Genomic DNA, 23,831 nt, shown 5'->3' with positions numbered 1-23,831 from the left:
TCACTTTGATCAGTTGTAATTTACATTTCCCATGTCTATGGTTGTTTAGGATGGACCTTAGAATTAGGCTCACCTGAGTTCGAATACTGGCCCTGGTCGATACTCATCAAAACTTCTTTGAACTACTATTAACTCATCAGTAAAACAAGGGGTGGATTGTTGTTTTCTGATCATCAAAATTGAATATCAAGCATGTAGCAAATGCCTGACACACAGTAGACATCAGTGCATGTTAATTACTTTTTAAATGTTGTTGTACAATAGAATTAATCTAAGTAAGAGTGTAGGACAGGAGGAACGATCCAAGATGGCCAATGGATAACAGCTCGGGATTGCAGCTCTCAGTCAAAGCACAGAGAACTAGAGGACACCACACTTTCAGACAAATTCTGGTCTCTCATGGAGCAGAAGATCCCCAGTGGAGGAACCACACGGGTCATCAGCGCGACTCTTGTGGCTGGTGCAGCAGTTTCGCCTGCACCTCAGCGTGGCAGCTCTCGGAGCAGAGTAAACAGGGCTGGCTCCTCTTCTGACTGAGGCTTGAAGGACCCACATGGGCCGCCAGCGCAACTCTTGTGGCCAGCGTAGCGGCTTTGCTGGCACCTCGGCGCAGCAGCTCTCGGCGCAGAGAAAACGAGACTGGTTCCCCTTCTGACTGAGGTTTGGAGCCCAGGGAAGGCAGAGTCACCCTTTACGGACACAAGAAGGAAGCCAGACAGGAGAATCCTGGGCAGAAAAGCACCATCAGTCTTAACGCCACCGTTCTGGCCCTGGGAACTAACAACTTGGACGTCCAATCAAGAGACCTAATCTGAAAGTTGGTAATTTCAAAGATGAAAGGAGGATAAATTTACAATTATGGGAAGAAACCAGCATAAAAAGGCTGAGAATACTCAAAATCAGAATGCCTCTCCCTCTAAAGATGATCACAGTTCCACATCAACAATGGAACAAGGCTTGACGGAGAATGAGCGCATCCCAATGACAGAATCACTCTTCAAGGAATGGATAATAAGAAACTTCTGTGAGTTAAAAGAACATATTGTAGCCCAACATAAAGAAACTAGGAACTTTGAAATAAGGTTTGACGAAATCCTATTGAGAATAGACAACTTAGAGAGGAATATAAGTGAATTAATGGAACTGAAAAATACAATACAGGAACTCCGAGAAGTATGCACAGGTTTAAACACTCAAATTGTTCAAGCAGAAGAAAGGATAACAGAGGTCAAAGTCCAACTAAATGAAAGAAAACAAGAAGACAAGATTAGAGATAAAAGGATAAAAAGGAATGAGCAAAGTCTCCAAGAAATGTGGGACTATGTGAAAAGACCAAATTTACGTCTGATAGGTGTACCTGAATGCGACAGAGAGAATGAATCCAAGCTGGAAAAATACCCTTCAGGATATTATTCAGAAAAATTTTCCTGAACTAGCAAAGCAGGTCAATATTCAACCCCAGGGAATACAGAGAACACCACAAAGATATTCCTCAAGAAGAGCAACCCCAATGTACATAATCGTTAGATTCACCAGGGTTGAAATGAAGGAGAAAATACTAAGGGCAGCCAGAGAGAAAGGTCAGGCTACCCACAAAGGCAAGCCTATCAGACTTACAGCAGATCTCTCAGCAGAAACTCTATAAGCCAGAAGAGAGTGGGGGCCAATATTCAACATCCTCAAAGAACAGAACCTTCAGCCCAGAATTTCATATCCAGCCAAACTAAGCTTCACAACTGAAGGAAAAATAAAATCTTTTATGAACAAGCAAGTACTCAGAGATTTTATTACCACCAGGCCTGCTTTACAAGAGCTTCTGAAAGAGGCATTACACACAGAAAGAAACAACCAGTATTAGCCTTACTAAAAATATACCAAAAAGTAAAGAGCACCAACATAAAGAAGAATTTTCATCAACGAATGGATCAAACAGCCAGTTAACATCAAATGGCAGTAACCCTAAATTTAAATTGACTAAATCCCCCAATCAAAAGACACAGCCAAAACCCAACGGCATGTTACATCCAGACCTGTTTCACATGCAAGGATACACAAGACTCAAAACAAACGAATGGAGAAAGAGTTACCAACCAAATGGAGAGCAAAAATAAATAAATAAATAAATAAAAAAGCAGGAGTTGCAATTCTCGTAGCGGATAAATTAGATTTTAAAGCAACAAAGATATAGTGGTAAAAGTATTAATACAACAACAAGAGCTAACGATCCTAACACCCAGATACATAGAGACTTAGATTCAATGAGACAGAAAATTAATAAGGATATCAAGGACTCGAACTCAGATCTGGAACAAGTAAACTTAATAAATATTTATAGAGCTCTCCACTTCAAATACATAAAATATACATTCTTGTCAATACCACATCACACTTACTCATAGGTTTAAATGAAACATTGATTGGCCATTATTAATACCCATTTTTTTTTAGAATAAAGAAATATTTCTGTTCACCTCCCTCTCTCTCTTCCTCTTTCTTTCTCTCCTTTACTCATTTTTTTTTCTTTCCTTCTCTCAAAAAAAGAAATCAACTTGTAAACCTCTAGATCTAGGTCGGCAATGTCTCTCTCATTGCTTGAATTCCTTCCTTCCCTTCCCTCCCTCCCTCCCACTTCCTCCCTCCCTTACTTCCTCCCTCCCTTCCTCCTTTCCTCCCTAAAAAAAAAAAAAAAAAAAAGAGTGTAGGACATTTCAAGCAATAAAGAAGTGCTTGGCAACTTGTGAGAATGCATCCAATACATTAGAAGAAATGGAGTGAGAAGTTCAGTTTTTAAATTTCTTGTGGTTTGCATAATGCTAAGTTTAAAGATAAGGTGGGGACACTCTATCCTTTTCATAATACGATGAGAAACAAGGTAAAGCAACTAACGTTTAACTCTGAGTCACAAGTGAAAGAAGAGGAAAAGGAGTTATGTATTTGTCTTCGTTACAGAATTTGATAATTTACCATAAATCTGTATTTTTTGCAAGAAAATGCATATATGTACACTTAAAACAAGACACAAAGGGAGCCTCGAGTGTGTTTTGTTTCCCCTGCACCTTTGAAAACAGAGTTTTCATACGCTTACCACATTTATTTTTATAAAAAAATCCTCTTACTCTTAGCCAGGATTATTATTTTTTGTATTTGTTGTTTAAATTTTTTCTTCTCCCAAGGATGCAAGAAAAAATGGATATTGAATACTAGTGATATTTGTTAGGTTGGATTTTTTTTTCTTAATAGTCCCTTATGTCTTATTTTTTTAAATAAAAAGCTATATTTACTGAAGAACATACTGAATGTAAGAAGCAACTCGACTTTACCTACTAGTAGTATCTACCTGCCTATAAATTTTGCTGAAGTCAGGAAAATTGAAGCTAGACCAGGATACATTCGAATTATATTGAATCAATCACTTTTTGCCTGTGCTAAATAAGAATTTTTAAATGCTTTACTTTTCTAAAGTGTTTTTATCTTTTCAGAACTTTTATTTGGTCACAGTATAATTCTGTAATAAAAGTTAGGGTAGATGTTATTTATTTCTCTAGGGGATGAGGAAACTGTCATAGAGAGCATGATGCTGATAAAGACAACTGCTTAATTTGAAGCAAGTCAGGATGCCTATAACTTGATGCATGTTAAATTTAATGTGGAATAAAGATACCTTTAATGTACCTTCAGAAGTCATTCTTCAAGAGCAATTCATAGAACCAAAAATACACAGGTCAAGAATATTTGTTTTGGAAGCAGACAACTGGGACCCTTTGTATTATTGTGATCTGCATTCATTTCCCTCTGCAGACATTAAGGATCTTGGATAACGTACTTAATGTCTCTAACCTTCAACTTCCTCAACTGTATAATGGAAATAATAATACCTACTTTTGAAGTTTGTTAAGAATAAATGAGATAATATTGCCTAAGAGTTGAATAAAGTGTCTGGCACATGTTAACTGTTTAGTTAACGGTGGTGATTGAAGTACCCTATGAATATTCAAATACTACCTTATTGTGAATACTTTGAAGATGTCTTAGTGTTCTATGTGTTGTACAGATTTTCTTGATTGCTAAAAACTTTTATAATGTTTTAATTTTTAATACTTAGAAATCATATGCCAGCTATTTTTTTACTTTCAACTTTTACTTAAAATCTCACATAGAAGGAAATGGTTTTGAAAAACAATCCTTTGATAATAAAATTCTGATTGAATGTGATCATGCATTTCAGTGAACAAAAGAAAGTGAGTTTCAACTAAGACTTTTATAAAACAACAGTCCCCATGTAGAAAATTATTAGAGTTCACTTGGTATAAGTTCATATAGTCAAGATCAAGTTTGTCATACTCTAGCGTTACACAAAGTAGGTTTCTGAGGAATTTGATGGAACATTATCTATGCTCACTGCAACTTCATCTAATATGGTTTCTTTCATACTTTTAATATTTGCCCTTTCAGATCTTGGCACTTGTAGCTGTCAGAAAAGGCATGGACTACCTCTTCTCTCAGCACGACCTCAGCTTCCTCGATGATGTCATTCCAGAAAAGGACAAGAAAAAGAAGGAGGATGAGAAGAAAAAGAAAAAGAAGAAGGGAAGTCTGGACAGTGACAATGATGATGTAAGGAACTTTCCAATTTCCAAAGGAAAGCTAGTTAAAGAAAAACAAATGTGAAAATTATCCATTTTTATACTTGATGTGAAATGGAGGGCCAAGTTCTAAGAATGTTTATCTGGAAGTGTCGCATATTACTCATTTCACCTCCCTTTGCCCTTTATATTCTCTCTGGTTTTTTATATTTTCTGAAGTCTTTCTGTAACCATTAATACACTAATAATGACATAATGACTAATAATGACTTCTAGAAAATTTTAAAACTCACCACATTTAAGAACTCTGATCTCATAGATATGAAGGAAGTTTGCTTAGTAATACTATAAAATGTATTTGGTTTCTATTAATAATCCAGGGCTTATATTTAAGATAATAACTCAATTTTATGTAGTTTTAAGCCTAATGTGGATAGATGTCAGTGATCTCACTTCGTGTGAGCTATGAATCTATTTGAGTAGGCTCTCCACCAAAGTTCCATGCTGTTTTATTAATATTAGCACTATATTTATGCTAATAAGATTTAGCATTATTTTTCTGTTGCTCTTCAGTAAAAAGATAAGGGAATTGGAGTTTGGGGTCTTTTTACGTAATTATAGTGGTTAGTGTCATGGTGGTTAGTGTCATGCTCCTGCAATTAGGGGATTAAGTTGAGAAACAAAATTATTGCCCAATTTTTTCTTTAGGTGACCAGCTCACAGAATACAGATTCTCCAGTAGGGATCTGTAATCTGTGCTAGAAGAAAAGCTGGGATTTGTTTTCTTTAACACGTGTAGTAACACCTTATTACAGTAGCCTTTTGAAAAGATTGCCAAAATAATGTTTTCCATTTGAAAATCTGTTCTGAGTTTTACACAGTGCAGTCTCACAAATGATTTTTTTGTGCATCATTACCCATTCTAAAGTAGGAATATTGTTAATTTTTAGTTTCTACTTAGTACTTGATAACTTTGATCATTGCATACCTTATCCTTAATTGTCTTAATAGCTTGTTATCACAGTATTTATTTTTTGCCCCCATTTTTACAGACGAGGAAATTTAGACTGAGAAATGTTAAATATTTAAAATTTTTTTAAAGTTTTAACGAAGTATGATTGACATAATATTGTATATATGTAAGGTGATGCTTTGACATATATATTTAAGTCATTTGTCTAATTGTATGCAGCCATAGTGGCAAAGCTAGAACTCGAATCCAGGCCTCTCTGGTTAGTTCCAACTGATCAGGCTGTCTGACTGTATTCTTTTTGTAGAACTTGGAAATAGTACAGTGAAAGAAGGCAAGAGACGTAATTGGATTTCACATAAATTGATTCAATAAGCAAAAGACTTAATGCATGAGGCACATTTAGCTAAAGAGAAAAAGAGGTGAAGAGAGCTTTATGACTGTCATCCATCTGCAATGAGAACAGGTATATAGATTTTTGTTTCCAATGATGACAGAAAAAGAATGCATTTTAATTGCAGCAGAGATTAAGATGTAATAGAAGAATGATGCATTTACACATTTAATACAAATTAAAATTTGAAATGAATTTCTGGACCAATCAATACAAAAAAAAAAGGTTGCCTGAAATATTAAAATAATTAAAGCAAATATTTTGTCCAAAATAAGTATGTCAACTTATGTACATGGACCTCAAATATAAAGTTCATTATATATTATGAATGTATGAATGTACAAAGAGGGAGATTATGGAATACCCCTCTAATGATTTTTAAGAAAAAATAGTAAAATCCCAACTTTGGAGAATGTTTTAAATATACTGCTCTCGAGTGACAAAAGTTGGATCAAATGAACTCCTTAGAAGTTCTTCCAATTCTTAAATATGATTTCCAACAAATCCTGTTCCATTTAAATAGTTTTTCATATGAATATTTACCATTTTCAACTGTTTCCAACAGATTTCTTGAAGCCAAAGTGTCATAGTTGATATTTTTCCTCTTCTTTTTCATCCTACCTCTACCAAAACAAACAAACATATACATTTGTTCCTGGGCACTGAATCCAGCCAGGCAATTTAGAGTACATCTGTGCAGTGTGTTCTTTGGGTTGAGCTAATTATTTAGGGCTCCACATTTGGAATGTGGCCCTCCTAAGTTTGCCTCTTAGTCACATGGTTTGGGATCTATGGATACAAGAAGTCACAAGGGGACATGCGGGTAACAGCTATAATGTAATATTTATGAGCACATATAGTGAAAATTATGGCTTGCCAACATTTTGAGCCACTCAGTCATTTTTTAGTCTGCTTGGTAGGCTGTGATTAAGGGTGGGCTGCAACCTGTCCATGTATAATTGCTATTATTTTGGAAAATATTTAAAAGAGTATAATGTCTTACTGTTTTTGACATTCTCATAAAGGTACGTGCATGTGGCATCTTTTTATTATTACTATACTTTAAGTTCTGGGATACATGTGCAGAACGTGCAGGGTTGTTACATAGAAATACACTTACCATGGTGGTTTGCTGCACTCATCAACCTGTCGTCTACATTAGGTATTTCTCCTGATGCTATCCCTCCCCTAGCCCCCAACAGGCCCCAGTGAGTGATGTTCCCCTCCCTGTGTTGATGTGTTCTCATTGTTCAACTCCCACCTATGAGTGAGAACATGCAGTGTTTGGTTTTCTGTTCCTATGTTAGTTTGCTGAGAATAATAGTTTCCAGCTTCATTCATGTCCCAGAAAAGGACATGAACTCATCATTTTTATGGCTGCATAGTATTCCATGGTATATATGTGCCACATTTTCTTTATCCAATCTATCATTGATGGGCATTTGGGTTGATACCAAGTCTTTGCTATTGATCCAGTCTATCATTGATGGGCATTTGGATTGGTTCCAAGTCTTTGCTATTGTGAATAGTGCTCCAATAAACATATGTATGTGTGCCTTTATAATAGAATGATTTCTAATCCTTTGGGTATATACCCAGTAATGGGGTTGCTGAGTCAAATGGAATTTCTATTTCTAGGTCCTTGAGGAATCGCCACACTGTTTTCCACAATGGTTGAACTAATTTACACTCCCAGAAACAGTGTAAAAGTGTTCCTATTTCTCACATCCACTCCAGCATCTGTTGTTTCCCGACTTCTTAATGATCACCATTCTAACTGTCATGAGATGGTATCTCATTGTGGTTTTGATTTGTCTTTCTATAATGACCAGTGATGATGAGCTTTTTTCATAGGTTTGTTGGCCGCACAAATGTCTTCTTTTGAGAAGTGTCTGTTCATATCCTTTGCTCACTTTTTGATGGGGTTATTTTTCTTGTAAATGCGTTTAAGTTCCTTGTAGATTTTGGATATTAGCCCTTTGATGAATAGATGGCAAAAGTTTTCTCCCATTCTGTAGGTTGCCTGTTCACTCTGATGATAAGTTTCTTTTGCTGTTCAAAAGCTCTTTAGTTTAATTAGATCCCATTTGTCAATTTTGGCTTTTGTTGCCTTTGCTTTTGGTGTTTTAGTCATGAAGTCTTTGCCTGTGCCTACGTCCTGAATGGTATTGCCTAGGTTTTCTTCTAGGTTGTTTATGGTTGTAGGTCTTATGTTTAAATTTTTAATCTCTATTAATTTTTGTATAAAGTGTAAAGAAGGGATCCAGTTTCATTTTTCTGCATATGGCTAGTCAGTTTTCCCAACACCATTTATTAAATAGGGAATCCTTTCCCATTGCTTGTTTTTGTCAGATTTGTCAAAGATCAGATGGTTATAGATGTGTGGCGTTATTCCTGAGGTCTCTGTTCTGTTCTGTTGGTCTATATATGTATCTCTTTTGGGACCAGTACTATGTTGTTTTGGTTACTGTAACCTAGTAGTATAGTTTGAAGTCAGGTAGCGTGATGCTTCCAGCTTCGTTCTTTTTGCTTATGATTGTCTTGGTTATATGGGCATTTTTTTTGGTTCCACATGAAATTTAAAGTAGTTTTTTTCTAATTCTGTGAAGAAAGTTAATGGTGGCTTGATGGGGATAGCACTGAATCTATAAATTACTTTGGGCAGTATGGCCATTTTGATGATATTGATTCTTCCTATCTATGGGTGTGGAATGTTTTTTCATTTGTTTGTGTCCTCTCTTATTTCCTTGAGCAGTGGTTTGTAGTTCTTCTTGAAGAGGTCCTTCACATCCTTTGGAAGTTGTATTTCTTGATATTTTATTCTCTTTGTAGCAGTTGTGAATGGGAGTTCACTCATGATTTGGCTCTCTGTTTGTCTGTTATTGGTGTGTAGGAATGCTTGTGATTTTTGCACTTTGGTTTTTGTATCTTGAGACTTTGCTGAAGTTCCTATCAGCTTAAGAAGATTTTGGGCTGAGACAATGGGGTTTTCTAAATATACAATCATGTCATCTGCAAAGAGAGACAATTTGACTTCCCTCTTCCTATGTAAATACCCTTTATCTTTTCTTTTGCCTGACTGCTCTGGCCAGAACTTTCAATACTATGTTGAATAGGACTGGTGAGAGAGGGCATTCTTGTCTTGTAATGGTTTTCAAAGAGAATGCTTTCAGCTTTTGCCCACTCAGTATGATATTGGCTGTGGGTTTTTCATAAATAGCTCTTATTATTTTCATATATGTTCCATCAATGCCAGGCTTATTGAGAGTTTTTAGCATGAAGGGGTGTTGAATTTTATCGAATGCCTTTTCTGCATCTGTTGAGATATTTATGTTTTTTTTGGTCATTGTTTCTGTTTATATGATGGATTACATTTATTGATTTGCATATAGTGAACCAGCCTTGCATCCCAGGGACGAAGCTGACTTGATTGTGGTGGGTAAGCTTTTTGATGTGCTGGTGGATTCTGTTGCCAGTATTTTATTGAGGATTTTCGCATTGATGTTCATCAGGGATATTGGCCTGAAATTTTCTTTTTTTATGAATTAGGGAAGATTCCCTCTTTTTCTGTTTATTGGAATAGTTTTAGAAGGAATAGTACTAGCTCATGTTTGCACCTCTGGTAGAATTCCTCTGTGAATCCATCTGGTTCTGGGCTTTTTTTGGTTGGTAGGCTGTTAACTGCTGCCTCAATTTTAGAACTTGTTATTGGTCTATTCACGGATTCAACTTCTCCCTGGTTTAGTCTTGGGAGGGTGTATGTGTCCAGGAATTTATCCATGTCTTCTAGATTTTCTAGTTTATTTGCATAGTGGTGTTTATAGTATTCTCTGCTGGTGGTTTGTATTTCTGTGGGGTCAATGATGATATCCCCTTTATCATTTTTTATTGTGTCTATTTGATTCTTCTCTCTTTTCTTCTTTATTCCTCTGGCTAGTTGGTGGTACATACATTTGGTTAATTTTTTCAAAACACCAGCTCCTGGGTTCATTGATGTTTAAGGGGTTTTCATGTCTCTCTCTATCTCCCTAGTTCTGCTCTGATCTTAGTTACTTCATGTCTTTTGTCAGCTTTTGAATTTACTTGCTTTTGCTTCTCTAGTTCTTTTAATTCTGTTTCTTTTAGTTGTGATGTCAGGGTGTCAATTTTAGATATTTCCTACATTTTTTTTTCATCCCAGAGATTCTGAGTACATTGTGTGTTCGTTTTCATTGGTTTCAAAAAATATCTTTATTTCTACCTTCATTTCACTATTTACCAAGTAGTCATTCAGGAGCAGGTTGTTCAGATTCCATGTAGTTGTGGGATTTTGAGTGAGTTTCTTAATCCTGAGTTCTAATTTGATTGCACTGTGGTCTGAGAGACTGTTATGATTTCTTTTTTTTTTTTTTTTTTTTTTTTTTTTGCATTTGCTGAGGAGTGTTTTACTCCCACTTCTGTGGGCAATTTTAAAATAAGTGTGATGTGGTGCTGAGAAGAATGTATATTTTGTTGATTTGTGGTGGAGAGTTCTGTAGCTGTCTGTTAAGTCAGCTTGGTCCAGAGCTGAGTTCAAGTCCTGAATGTCCTCATTAATTTTCTGTCTCATTAGGTCTAATATTGACAGTGGGGTGTTAAATTCTCCCACTATTATTGTGGGAGTAAAAGTCTCTTTGTAGGTCTCTAAGAACTTGCTCTAAGAATCTGGATGCTTCTGTATTAGTACATATATATTTAGGATAATTAGCTCTTCTTGTTGCATTGATCCCTTTACCATTATGTAATGCCGTCCTTTCTTTTTTTATCTTTGTTGGTTAAAATCTGTTTTATCAGAGACTAGGATTGCAACTCCCACTCTTTTTTTTTTTCTTTCCATTTGCTTGGTAAATCTTCCTACATCCCTTTGTTTTGAGCCTGTGTGTGTCTTTGCACGTGAGATGGGTCACCCAAATATACACACTGATGGGTCTTGACTCTATCCAGTTTGCCAGGCTGTGTCTTTTAATTGGAGCATTGAGTCCATTTACATTTAAGGTTAATATTGTTATGTGTGACATCTTTTTTATTCTGTTTTGCCAGTTTGAGTGCATTATATTAGTTCTCTTAAAGGATATTCTAGTTCATTAACTTCTTTAGAGGCGTCATAAGTAAATTTTCCATGTGGGTAATAAGCTTTATGTTAAGATTTTTTTAAGCATTACGTCTCATTTTTTTTTCAGCTAAAGATGATCATCTTTTTGTTACTTTAAGTTAAGAGATGTATTGGTCTTTGAGTCCAAACATAGACTTAGAATCAATATAATGCAATTTAACAAAGCAAAGTTGGTAATCTTTGGGAAATCTATTATAGCTTGGGGTAGGTGGCCTGTTCTTTAAGCAGTCCTATGATTACCTGCCTGGTTTTGTCATTTTATTCTGGTTATGATCTTCTGCTTATCTAACCATCATAGACACCTTTTTAAATATTTTATTTTCTTATGTTTGCTTACATTTTCAGGTATCTTTGGCACAAACAAATCAAAATGAACCTTTACCCATAAAATAGTACTTAGAGTAAGTGAGGAAAGTTTATTTTCTAGTGTACATAGAAGGCTCCTGGATCGTGGATATTTTAAAAGTCTGTCACTTGTTCTAGAGGAAAGATGGGTCATGATTTTTCTAGAGACAGAATCAGCAGAAACAAAATAAGAGTTTCAAGACCATTTATAATTTAGGAAGTTTCCTAACTTGAATCTGTTTTTGCATTGAGATAATTTGCTTCACACATACAACTCATAAACATTTGCTGATTGGGAGTCTAACTTATAGAAAGCTTTACAATTCAGTTGTAGTGATCTCTATTTGGCATAGTTCTAGTTTTAATTGACTCAATACCATTAACTCAGAAGAGTGGAAAACAAACATGAGGGAGAAAGAAGCCATGCAGTTAAAAGCTAGCAAACTGGAAGTAATTACAGGGCTTTTCTCCTTAGTATTAAGTAAGTGATTATATGAAAGGTTTGTTCGATACTGGGAGATAGGAAGGGTTGTATAATAAAAATATTCTAAAACGTGTTGTACATTTTTTTCACAGTCTGACTGCCCATACTCAGAAAAAGTTCCAAGTATTAAAATTCCAATGGACATCATGGAACAGCAACCTTTCCTAAGTGATAGCAAACCTTCCGACAGTGAGTAGAACTAACCTCTTGCTTGCTTGCTTGAATATGATTTGCACTTACAGAGAAAACACTTTAGAATTGCCATCTGCATTAACTTTCCCTCAATTTGTTTCTCATTTTTTCTGTGAGAAGATTTACACTTAATATAATAAAACTTTATTTTTACATACCCTATACCCTAAGCTTCACTCTTAACTTCTTCCTTTTATCCATAACCTTTAAAATTTTTATTTGGTAGTCTTTTCTCTTTCCCAAATCATCCCCAGTTTTTCCAATTGCTAAATTAATAACCATGTTTTAATTGATTTTTCTTTTTTTTTCCTGCTGGTATTTAGAATTGCAGCTACATCACTGTCAACTGTTTGTCTTCCTTAGGTTTTAACCAATGATCAAATCAGCTCAAAAGAGAAATTGATCAATAAATTGTTAATATTGATAATTTGGAAAAATTATTTTGATTAAATTAGAAATCGGAGTATTAGTACAACTTTCTAGATATAACTTATATGCATTTGCTTTCTAATTTCTTCATCTCCTCTTTTGCTATTTCAAAATTATCATTATAACTGCACTGGTCTTTCTAGGGTAATAGCCTGGTGGCTACAGTGCAATGATTTGTGACATTTTCCTCCTGTAATTGAATTAATAGGTCTCTTAGAAATGGGGTAAACCTCTAGAGTAATGTTAGTGACTGTTTCAGACTCTCTAATAGCAAGTAGCAGTTGCTATCAAGCTATCTTTCACTTTTCATTCTCATTGAAGAAAATGTATCCTTTTAGATTCAGATGCACTTCAAAGTACACTGATCTGTTACAGAAAAAGACAGTTAAGACACTTTTATTTCTATTTTATCATGCCACCTCGACTTCAATAAGAAATTACTGTTATCAAGAAAAGTTTGGAATGAATATCTATTGATAAAAAAAGGTATATTAGTTACCAATCATTGAGTAACAAATTGCTGTAAAACTTAGCAGTTTAAAACAGCAAACATATTTTCTTATGTTCCCTGCCTCCAGACCTTTTTCCTGCCTCATCTCCTCACTGAGAGATGTGATCTCCCTAAAGATTCATGGAAATCAGAGGGACCAGTGGTTTTTTTTTTTTTCCTGGAACTGCTTCATGCTGGTGTGGTAGATAGTACCTACCTATTGGGGATCACTGAACTTTCTTCATGCTTTATCTAGTGGAGGCAGGGTAGCTCCTTGATGAACAGGGGTGGTATCTTCACCTGTAACTGGCTGGCTGGAACCTTTGTTCCATGATCATCTGAAGCTTGATGGTCTCTAGACAAGAAGAAATGAACTTGGTTAAAAGGGGGAATTTTTTTAAACAATATTCTGGGATGCCATTGTTCTGAACTAAGCTCATGCACTAGGCCCCAAGAGACCAAACCAAATCAAACCAAAGTAAAGTAATTTATGCCAAGAATTTAAGGAAACACATGAATTCTGAACAGACCAGGTTTTGTTTCTTCTTCTGCAAATCTCTATAATAAACATTTTTGACGGCATAGTATCCACCCCCTGAGGTTCCCATTAAATATTTTAGTCTCTGAAGAGTTGGTTGGAGCTGGAGATCTGCTTCCAAAAGCACACTCATGAGGGCCATGGCATGACATTTGTTTCTTTACCTGTGGATATCTCCATAGGGCTGCCCATGATATGGCTTCTCTCAAAGCCAGTCATAAAAGAGAAAGAAACCAAGACAGAAGCTACAATCTTTTATAACTGAATCTCAGAAGTAACAGACCATTACTTCTGTCATATTCTGAAGGTAGTGCAGACCCACACTCTTAACACTGTGGGAAAGAATTACACAAAGTCGTAAATACCGGGAGACAGGGATCTCTGAGACCCATCTTGGAGGCTGGCTACCAGCCTGGAATTCAAGAACAAAGGACTAAAAGCAGTCTTACCTTTGGTGTCCAATCTGTAATCTATAACTTGTAACTGAGGCTAATTTCTGTTAACTCCTATTAATGGGGTTTTGTTACAGATTTCTTTTTGAATTTAAGCTCCTCAAACCATGTTCTGACTTCATTTTTTATCAATGAAACATTAACAGCAAAAGCAGACAGTAACATACATGTGCCTAGCATGTATGTTTTCTGTTGGCATTATAACCTGGAATAGCCCCACATCAATAAATGTAAAAGCTATTAAAAAAATCACTAGCCAGAATTTGAGACTCATGGACAAAGTTTATGTGCCAGTTGCCCTTTACCCTCTCAAACCCCTTTTAAGGGAAAAATTGCAAGTTGATATTAGAAATTTACTTAAATGAAATACACATGAGCATTTTGCCTGAAATGTTTCCTAATGTCATATTGATCTTTATCATCCATGAAAGAACAAAACTGATAGAAATAGTGTTGTGGTATAAGTAAATAACTCAAAAAAAAAATCTTTTTTTTCCCTGTAAATAACAGCAGGGCCAACTTAGGAATTCTGAAGACAGAAGGAAATCTAAGAGCAAGCCTTAGACATTAAGAGAATGCTACCACCCTTTAAAAATGATTTGCTGCTTATCCTTCTCACTGACAAGACAATAGTGACCCATCCCAGAAAACCTAAAATAAAGAAAACTAAGTGATTTTGTCTGCATCACACTAGAGTCTTAGCTTAATACATTGTTTACTGAAGTGTCTAAACTTGACTTTTTTACTCTTTCTAGTTATGGAAGATGCATCCTTTTGTGAAGATTTTTATTTTATACTTTGCCAAAGACTTACTATTTATGTTTTCAAAAAATTTTATTTTTTAGGAGAAAGATCAGCAACATTCCTTGAACGCCACACATCATGCTGATAAAATTTCTTTCCTTCAGTCACTCGGTTTGCCAAGGTAAAGGAGAGCCCAGTATTTTACGTTGTTCTGTGGGATAATTGCCCCACAGAAGTGTAGTTAATGGTGGGTTATTGACAGAACTTCTTGTCCTCCTTCCTCTCTATGATTTATCTTAAATAAATTACCCAGTGATCAAAACTTGTTCCAGCTTTTACTAGTAAAAAGCATTCTAAAAGACCTATTACTCTTAAAAATAATAGAATCTTTCATTAAGTCACAGCCCAGGATCAACATTAGCTCTTATAATTTCAGTTTCATCCCTGCTTTGAAGGGATAACTGGCACTTTTTTTTTTTTTGAGACAGAGTCTCACTCTTGTTGCCAAGGCTGGAGTGTAATGGCATGATCCTGGCTCACCACAACCATCACCTTCCTGGTTCAAACAATTCTCCTGCCTCAGCCTCCTATAATCCTCAACTGGGATTATAGGCATGCACCACCATGCCCAGCCAATTTTTGTATTTTTAGTAGAGATGAAGTTTCTCCACATTGGTCTCAAACTCTCAACCTCAGGTGATCCACCCACCTTGGTCTCCCAAAGTGCTGGGATTACTGGCATGAGCCCCCGTGCCTGGCTGGTAACTGGTACTTTCTGATAGCTCTTCTTCAGTGGTTTCTTTCCCTCTTAACAAAGTTCTAGAGATTTCAGGTTCTAATTGATTTTCTGAAATCTCTGAATGTTTTTATTATGTTGGTCTTTTTGTCCTTTAATTCCTGACAGCATTACTCACCTGGTAGTGCTTCTTTTCCTTTTGTGTTTGTTTTTATTGTTTTAATCTAGGTATGAGATGTGATGAAATCTTTTACTTGAAGTTTTTTACTCTGCTGATACCTTCATCCCATTTAAAAAGTTTGTTTTTAATACACAAAGAGGATATAAATTTTAAAAGAGAACAAAGAAGGACACATTTACTTCTATACAATGCATGTACATTTGACAGATGATGAAGGAAATCTGATTTACTTACTACTTTTTTTTAATTTTCTCTAGTCCTCCTAGAACTCCAGTAAAAGTTGTGCCTCAAATTAGAATAGAACTTGAGCCTGAAGACAGTGATTATTTCTGGAGGAGCAAGGGAACAGAAACTACGTTGTAACCTATTTGTCTTTCTTAAAACTGACATTTTGTTGTTCATGTCCTTCGTTTTTGTTTGGCTGTTTATTTTTTAACTTTTGTTTTGTCTCAGTTTTTGGTCACTGGCCAAATAATACAGTGCTCTCTCTGCTTCTCTCTTGCATAGATATGATCAAGGTAATAGTGCACCGTTCCTTAAAATCAGCATCTGAGGAATCCCCCTTTTGTTCTTAAACGTTCAGATATATCCTCTGATAACCAAATTCTTCTGTCACTCAAGACACAGACATGCACAGACCCTGTCCTTTGCCTCTATTAAGCAGAGGATAAAAGTATTAAGGATTTTATAACACATTTTATTAAAATATTGAAGGAACTTATAACTTTAGCTTTGGAGCTGTGCTTACTGGCTTGTCTTTGTCTGGTAGAACAAACCTTGACCTCCAGACAGAGTCCCTTCTTTCTTATAGAGCTATCTGGGACTGGAAAAAGTGCTGCTATTCAAACTTGCTCTTGCTTGTAAACCCTAATCTTAGAGTTATCAAAAGAAGAAAAACTGAAGGTACTTTACTCCCTATACAGAAACCATTGCCATCATTGTAGCAAGTGCTGGAATGTCCCTTTTTTCCTATGCAACTTTTTTTAACCCTTTAATGAACTTATCTGTTGAGTACATTGAAGAATATTTTTCTTCCTAGATTTTGTTGTTTAAATTATGGGGCCTAACCTGCAACTTATTTTTTGTCAATTTTTAAAACTTTTTTTAAATTACTGTAAAGAAAATGAATTTTTTCCTGCAGCAGGAAACATAGTTTTGAGTAGTTCTACCTCTTATTTGTAGCTGCCAGGCTTTCTGTAAAAATTGTATTGTATATAATGTGATTTTTACACATACATGCACACACAAATACACAATCTCTAGGGTAAGCCAGAAGGCAAGATCAGATTAAAAACACCATGTTTCTAAGCATCAATTTTTCCCTTTCTTTAAAAGAAACTTAACTGTTCTATGAAGGAGACTGAGGGAGAAGAGACAAACTCCTATGTCATGAGAATAACTGATGTTCTGATAATAGTAGCATCTGGGTACAGATGCTGATTGTATTACCACGTCAGTGTCCTATGCAGTATTGTTAGACATTTTCTCATTTTGAAATATTTGTGTGTTTATGTATGTGCTCTGTGTATGGCTGGTGCATATATGTACAATAGTAGAAAGCAATAGAGTGATGGTAGGCAGAGGGCAAAGTCATTGAATCCCTTGTGCCAGTTTTCATGAAGCCTAAACCACATTTGAAAACATTCATCAAGGGTCCAAGAAGTCTATCCTTATGAAAATGAGGGCAAATATAGTATACTTCCCAGGTATCAGTCATTATAATTGATATAATAGCTCATAGTTATAATACAAAATCATAAAAGTATTAATAGCCCATTTACACGCCTATAAAATGTAATGGGGTTGCAGACCTGCAGAGTACACTGTAACAGTACTCTCATGCAATTTTCCTAGGATACAAAGGCAATTATTCTTTGTAAATGGGACATTTAGAATGTATTTGGGTACATATTATATGTATGTATATTTCAAAGCACCATACTGAAAATTAGACATTTATTAACCAAATTTAACATGATATTTAAATGTAATGTTTTTAATGATACATTACATATTGTGAATGTATATTAAGAAACTATTTTAAATGTTGAAATTATAAGTTTAGATTCATATAACCACAACTGTGATATATCTTAACTATAACCAGTTGTTGCAGTTGTTGGGGAGTATCCTAGAAGCAGAATGAAACCACATTTTTTGGTTTGATAACATGCACTTATTGATTACCATTCGTTGTTGTGTTAATTAAATTATAATTCTGTCTCCTTGTAATTTTGATTACAAAAATTTTATTATCCTGAGTTAGCTGTCAGTTTTACAGTATCTGATACTCCTAAAACTTTTAATTTATACAAATTAGACAATAATGAACCCAATTTTTCCATTAAAATAATAGTGGTTAATTAGATGCTATTGTGTTAAAACCTCACATGCCAAACTTTGGCATCACATTTGTATTTAGGGCTATCTTAAAATGATTATTCTATATTATCTAGCTTTCTATTACCCTAATAAAAACCCGTATAAGAAGGCTTTCCCTTTTTCTTTACTGATGGAAGCATCAACAAATTGTGTAAAAACCATGTATAGTACATTTAGCTTAACCTGTGATCTTGTTAAGTCAAAGGCACTTTTGTTTACTTTTATAAAAGCTCTAGATACTTTTCTGATCAGGAATCAAGTATTTATGGTTTCACTGCCCTCTCCATACCTTGCCAAGAACTCCTGAAGCAACTTAACTCATCTTTCAGCCTCTGAGTAGAGGTAAAACCTGTATGTACTTCTGTTTATGATCCATATTGGTATTTATGACATGAACACAGAATAGTATATTACATTTGCTAAATAAACAGTTAATATAAAATCCTTTCAATATTCTAGAACCCAGGAAAGTTTTTCAACATGTTATCATTTTCAGAGGAACAGAAGTAGTTAACCAAACTAACAAGCAAAACCTGAGGTTCAGATAGAGACACCGAATTATCAGTATTTTAACTGAACTTACTCATTGACTAAGAATGAGCCAGATTTGGCAGTGGTTTTGTTTCTATGCAAACTGTACACAAGTTACAACCGTAAATATTTTTTTATAAGTGTTTCTCCCTTTTCTCCATGATATGAATTCAGAGATAAAAGATTCAAGAGGTAAAGGCAAAGTACACTCAGAGTTGTTGTTAACCAGAAAGTCCTGGCTGTGGTTGGAGAAACACTATTGGAAGAAAAGAGAGAAATACGCCAAGCCTCTGCCTTATCAAAGGAGCATAAATGCCCCTGGTTTTGTTTTTGGGAGAAAAATCTCTTGGACACACTGTTTTCCTTACAAAAGTCATCTTCTCTACTGTGTGAAACGAATACTCGGAATCCTAATTGTTTTGTGTGCCAGAGGCAGTAATGTCCCTGCCTCTTCTCCCAGTCAAGGTTGAGAAGTGGGGCTGGGGAGATATACTGACTTACGAAGTAGGAAAACAAAAACCTCTCTCCTCAGCCCTCCACCTTAAAGAGTGGAGGAAAAACAGTTGTCTGCTGTCTGTAATTCAGTTTGTGTATATTTTACACTTATGCACCAACCCACACAGAGTAAATCTTTTATCAACTATATACTGGTGTTTAATAGAGAATGATTGTCTTTTGAGTTTTTTGGTTTCTTTTTTAACTGTGTTAAAGTACTTGAAATGTATTGACTGCTGACTATATGTTAAAAACAAAATGAAACCATTTGAGTTGTATTACAGAGGTTGACATTGTTCAGGGATGGGACAAAGCCTTCTTCAATCCTTTTCATACTACTTAATGATTTTGGTGCGGGAACCTGAGATTTTCTTATTTATAGTTCATGATATTTCACATCTGCTCTTCACGCATGAGCATGAAGCCCAGTGGCACCAAGAGGCTGGGTACAATTAAGTGATATTTTATAGCACTTCACTATCTGAAAGGCCATGGAAATTTTCAGATGATTTCACTAAGCTTCATTGCAGCCTGAAATTTTAAAAAAAAGTTTTGTAATACACTAACCAGTTAAGCTGTGTTTTGGACAGAAATTTAGATATGTCTGATTTCCTGGCTCATTTCATTGTTCTCTTTGGGTACATATAAGCAAGAATTCTGTTTCCTAGGCAAATATTGCAACTCAGGGCTAAAGTCATCCAGTGAAACTTTTAGAGCCAGAAGTAACTTTGTCCCAGTCCTACAATGTGAAAAGAGTGAATAGTTGCCTCTTTTTAGCCATTTTCATGGCTGGTACATATTCGTACACGTTACTTTTCAGAATCAATACGCACTTTCAGATATTCTTATTTTTATTCTCTTAAGTCTTTATTAACTTTGGAGAGAGAAATGATGCATCTTTTTATTTTAAATGAAGTAGATCAACATGGTGGAACAAAATGATAAAGAACAGAAAACATTTCAATATATTACTAATAACTTTTTCCAATATAAATCCTAAAATTCCTATAACATAGTATTTTACAGTTTTATGAAGCTTTCTATTGTGACTTTTATGGAATTAAGAGATGAAGAAGATGAGATATTTTAGCATTTATATTTTTCAAAATTATATGTATACTTAAAATAAAGTAACTTTATGCATTTATGGGTGTCAAGTGCTTCTGTTCAACCCCTCATATAATTGTTAAATGCCTATTATTTATTTTATTTCTTTGGGTGCTGCAGGGAATACAAAGATGAGCAAGTCAGAATCCTTGTCTGACATTGCTTTAGTTACTTCAGGCAGGAGGATACAATTAGTGTCCAAATTATATGTTTAAGAAAGATTCTAAGAATTATGTAATTATTAATGAAATGCTATTATGCAAAGATTCAAAGGAAGAAAAAATAGGTCCAACTAAGAGCAATAGGAATGGTCTTTCTTGAGAAGATAGTATTGTCTTCTTTTATATAGTGAAATATAAAATACTATTTTCTTGAATCCAGGATGAGGTATAGAGTAAATTAATTCTCAAAACAAAACTGCTAAGCATAATAAGTACTTACTAAAAAAGAATTATTTAAATGAATGAAATCTTAGAATGATTTTTCACAGAAGATACAGTATATACACTTTTGCTGGGTTTATCTAAGGTTTCACCTAATATTTAAAATTATCCAGGAAACTTCAGTCCAAAATTATAATCAGAGAGTGATGATGTTGGGTGGGTGGGGACCAAATAATAGAGGTGATAAGAGAGAACTGCTGATTGCAGTAAAAGGTGACATAAAAACAAAAATAATGAGGCAGTGACATTGGCCTAATCCTTTAATCTGAAAATTTAACAGAGAAAATAGCTCTGAGCATGAGGAGACTGATAGTGGTGGTGATGATGGGGGTTAGGGAATGGGATTGGGATTTTATCATTGAGCTGGAAGCAGCAGCAGAAGCCACACACAGAACAGATTCTAATTTGGGAGAATTTGTATCTTCAACATATACAAAGAAGAGTCATTAAATAATATTGCCATGTATAACAATAAAAGTCAAGGAATTAGATCAAATTATATTTAGTAAATTATGAAAAAGTATACTTGTGCATATGCTTTTGCATTTTACCAACTCTTCATTATACTATACAGCCTATCTGAACCCTGCTCTGAGAACTAGGAGGTACAATACAAAACCCTCTGAGCTACCAAATCATCTTTCTCAAGGTCTAGGCATGACAGCTTGAGCACCTTAGGTCTCAAATCCTCATTCAGAATAATTAATGCTCATTTTATTCAAAATGTTAACAAGCTTGGTCATCTATAGATTTATTGAATTGGAAGAAATTAGAAACAACAGAGAAAACTATTGATAAGAGAATTGATGTAGCCGGAATCAATAGCTTAGTCCTAACAGGAAGAGAGAAAGAAGATATTAAAAAACTGTACACAATCATAAGACAAGTTCTTAATGACTTATAGAGACTTAGATTCCCACACAATAATAGTGGGAGACTTTAACATCACATTGTCAATATTACACAGATCAATGAGACAAAAAATTAACGAGAATATCCAGGACTTGTACTCAGACCTGGAACAAGTAAACTTAATAAGCATTTATAGAACTCTCCACCCCAAATACACAAAACATACATTCTTATCAGTACCACATCACACCTATTCTAAAAGTGACCACATAATTGGAAGTAAATCACTCCTCAGCAATTGCATAGCATTTCACAGGTTTAAATGAAATATTGGTTGGCTGCTTCTTTGTTATTTTCCTCCCTTATTCCTTCCTGTCTCCATTGTCAAGCACAATTATTGGCATAAAAGAGGTTCTCAATACCTATTTTTAGACTGCATTCTAGCCTGGGCAATAAAGCAACACTCCAGTTCTCTCTCCCTCTTTCTCTTCCTCTTTCTTCCTCTCCTTCATTCTTTTTTTTATTCTTTCTTTATCTTTTTTCTTTTTTTCTACAAAAAAAAAACTGTACAAAATATATTCAAATACTTAAGAATTAGGTTATCTAGTACAAAGGCAGGACACCACAACTGACCTTAAAATATGTTGCTTTTATATTGACTAAAATCTACTGATTAAATTATTAACCTGATTAAATATCTTAAGGGTTAAATACATTGTAATTAATGGTCTGAATAATTATTTAGGGACATCAAGACAATATTAAGCCATATTTGATTTTTGTTGATTCATCCTTGATAAACATTGAATGAGGTAGTTGCTGAAGAACCAAAAATAAGACATGATTCTTAATTTTAAGTAGCTTACCTTCAAGTGAGAAAGACAGGTAGTCAAAGGAGTGCAATAAAAATTTATAAGTACCACAATAGAAATATGCGCTGGGTACAGTGGGTAACAATTCATTGTGGGAATAAGAGGCCAAACTGTCAGGAAGTCTCAAAGCAGTCTGTCAGGTTTTGTGAGCAAATGTTTGCCAGACATAGTCTGAAGTGGAATTAAGAAAGTGGTTAAAGACATTTCAAACCTGGAAGCTGTAAAACAAAATGGTGCAGGCAGAGAATTGGCATGCATTTGTTCAATTTAATAATAATGGGACATACATGTGCAAGACTCTTTGCTTGGTTAAGGAAATGAACAAACAAAAGATACAGTCCTTGCCCTAATGAATTGTGTGTTTTAGAAGAGGAGATATATAATAAATTTTTAAATGGTAAATACAGTATTACGAATTACAGCACTGTGAAGGGAAAGGATGGGGAAATGGGAGAGTAAACCTGACCTAATGGATACTGGGTAGTCCTTGGAGGGATAGTTAAGTGAAGAGCAAAGCATGTGTGAAAGAAGGCAGGTAGACAGTGAGCAGACTGGCCTAGGCAGAGGAAACACCATGGCAGTTAAGACTGAAGGGGCCAAAGGAGAAGGAAAATATGGAATGTTCAAGACAGTATATTTTTGTGGAGTCAGTACCAGCTGAACACATTGGCTGGTTAAGAGGATGTGATCTGAGTAGGGAAGGTCTGAATGAGGCTTTTCAGAGATGATCGTTTCTGAGAAAACAAGGTCCATGATGTGTCTCCTGGAGATAGTATACATCTCAGCAGTATTTGTCACCATGGGACCCTTTCTGCAGCCCAGAGTTTGGCCCGACATTAAAGGGCAATGGCAATCTGTTAAGGGTTTTTGGAAGAGAAACAGCGCATTAGATTTGCCCAGAATAAGGACTAAATTGGAGAGTTGATGGACAAAGGTAGACTGACCAATGGAAACCATTGCAATAATCCAAATGAGAGTTGATAGTGGGATTGGTCCAGAGTTAGGCTTTGCCAGGAGGGTGCATCAGATGGGCAGTAGATCTTCTGGACACTGCCGTCTCCGGGATTTTCTCATATATTTATGCCTAAATCTTCTTAGAACTTGTCACACCTCTTACTCCTTCCTCAAATAAATTATCAGTGTTTAAGTCATTTGTCTTTCTCTTTCTTCCTAGGTTCGTTTGTGAGCTCACCTTCCTCTTGTACTTTTTATCCTTGTATTGTTCCAGATTTCTCCTCAAGGCCTGACTCTTGCTCCTCTTATTGTGTCATAGCAATTACACCTATTCCTGTGGCATCAAACAGCACCCATATGCTGATAACTCCAAAATCTTCATTTTCGGTCCAGATCCCTCTATTGAGCTTCTGACTTAGATATGCAAGTGATTCCAGAACATTTGGATTTAAATGACATGTGTTAACTTATCCAAATCAAACTCACCCATCGATCCCACTGAAGCACATCTTTCAAGTTCCCTATG

At 35.3% G+C, this 23,831-nt stretch overlaps 1 protein-coding gene and 1 long non-coding RNA gene across 41 annotated transcripts in view; one reads left to right on the top strand and one right to left on the bottom strand.

The window, feature by feature from the left end:
* Positions 1–20,222, top strand: part of SLC4A4 (solute carrier family 4 member 4) — a 498,924-nt gene extending 478,702 nt beyond the window's left edge. For 21 of the 40 annotated variants that reach the window (XM_078367118.1, XM_078367115.1, XM_078367097.1 and 18 more), the window contains 3 exons: positions 4,453–4,614; positions 14,854–14,933; positions 15,927–20,222. In XM_078367118.1, coding sequence (XP_078223244.1) covers positions 4,453–4,614; positions 14,854–14,933; positions 15,927–16,032 — 348 coding nt within the window. In that variant the 3' untranslated portion in view covers positions 16,033–20,222. Of the gene's footprint in view, positions 1–4,452; positions 4,615–5,860; positions 6,126–11,999; positions 12,097–14,853; positions 14,934–15,926 lie in introns of those variants that run through there. The other 19 variants (XM_078367121.1, XM_078367103.1, XM_078367094.1 and 16 more) reach the window with 2 other exon arrangements.
* The window catches only part of LOC128931610 (uncharacterized), a 61,753-nt gene continuing 51,173 nt past the window's right edge, over positions 13,252–23,831 (bottom strand). Inside the window, exon 2 of the long non-coding RNA XR_008480194.2 lies at positions 13,252–13,373. This is a non-coding gene — a long non-coding RNA (uncharacterized LOC128931610). The remainder of the gene's footprint in view (positions 13,374–23,831) is intronic.

The sequence above is a fragment of the Callithrix jacchus genome, chromosome 3 (assembly GCF_049354715.1).
Source record: "Callithrix jacchus isolate 240 chromosome 3, calJac240_pri, whole genome shotgun sequence".
Taxonomy (NCBI): domain Eukaryota; kingdom Metazoa; phylum Chordata; class Mammalia; order Primates; family Cebidae; genus Callithrix; species Callithrix jacchus.
The sequence above is the reverse complement of the archived record's forward strand: the minus strand, read 5'-3'. Positions and strand labels throughout refer to the sequence as shown.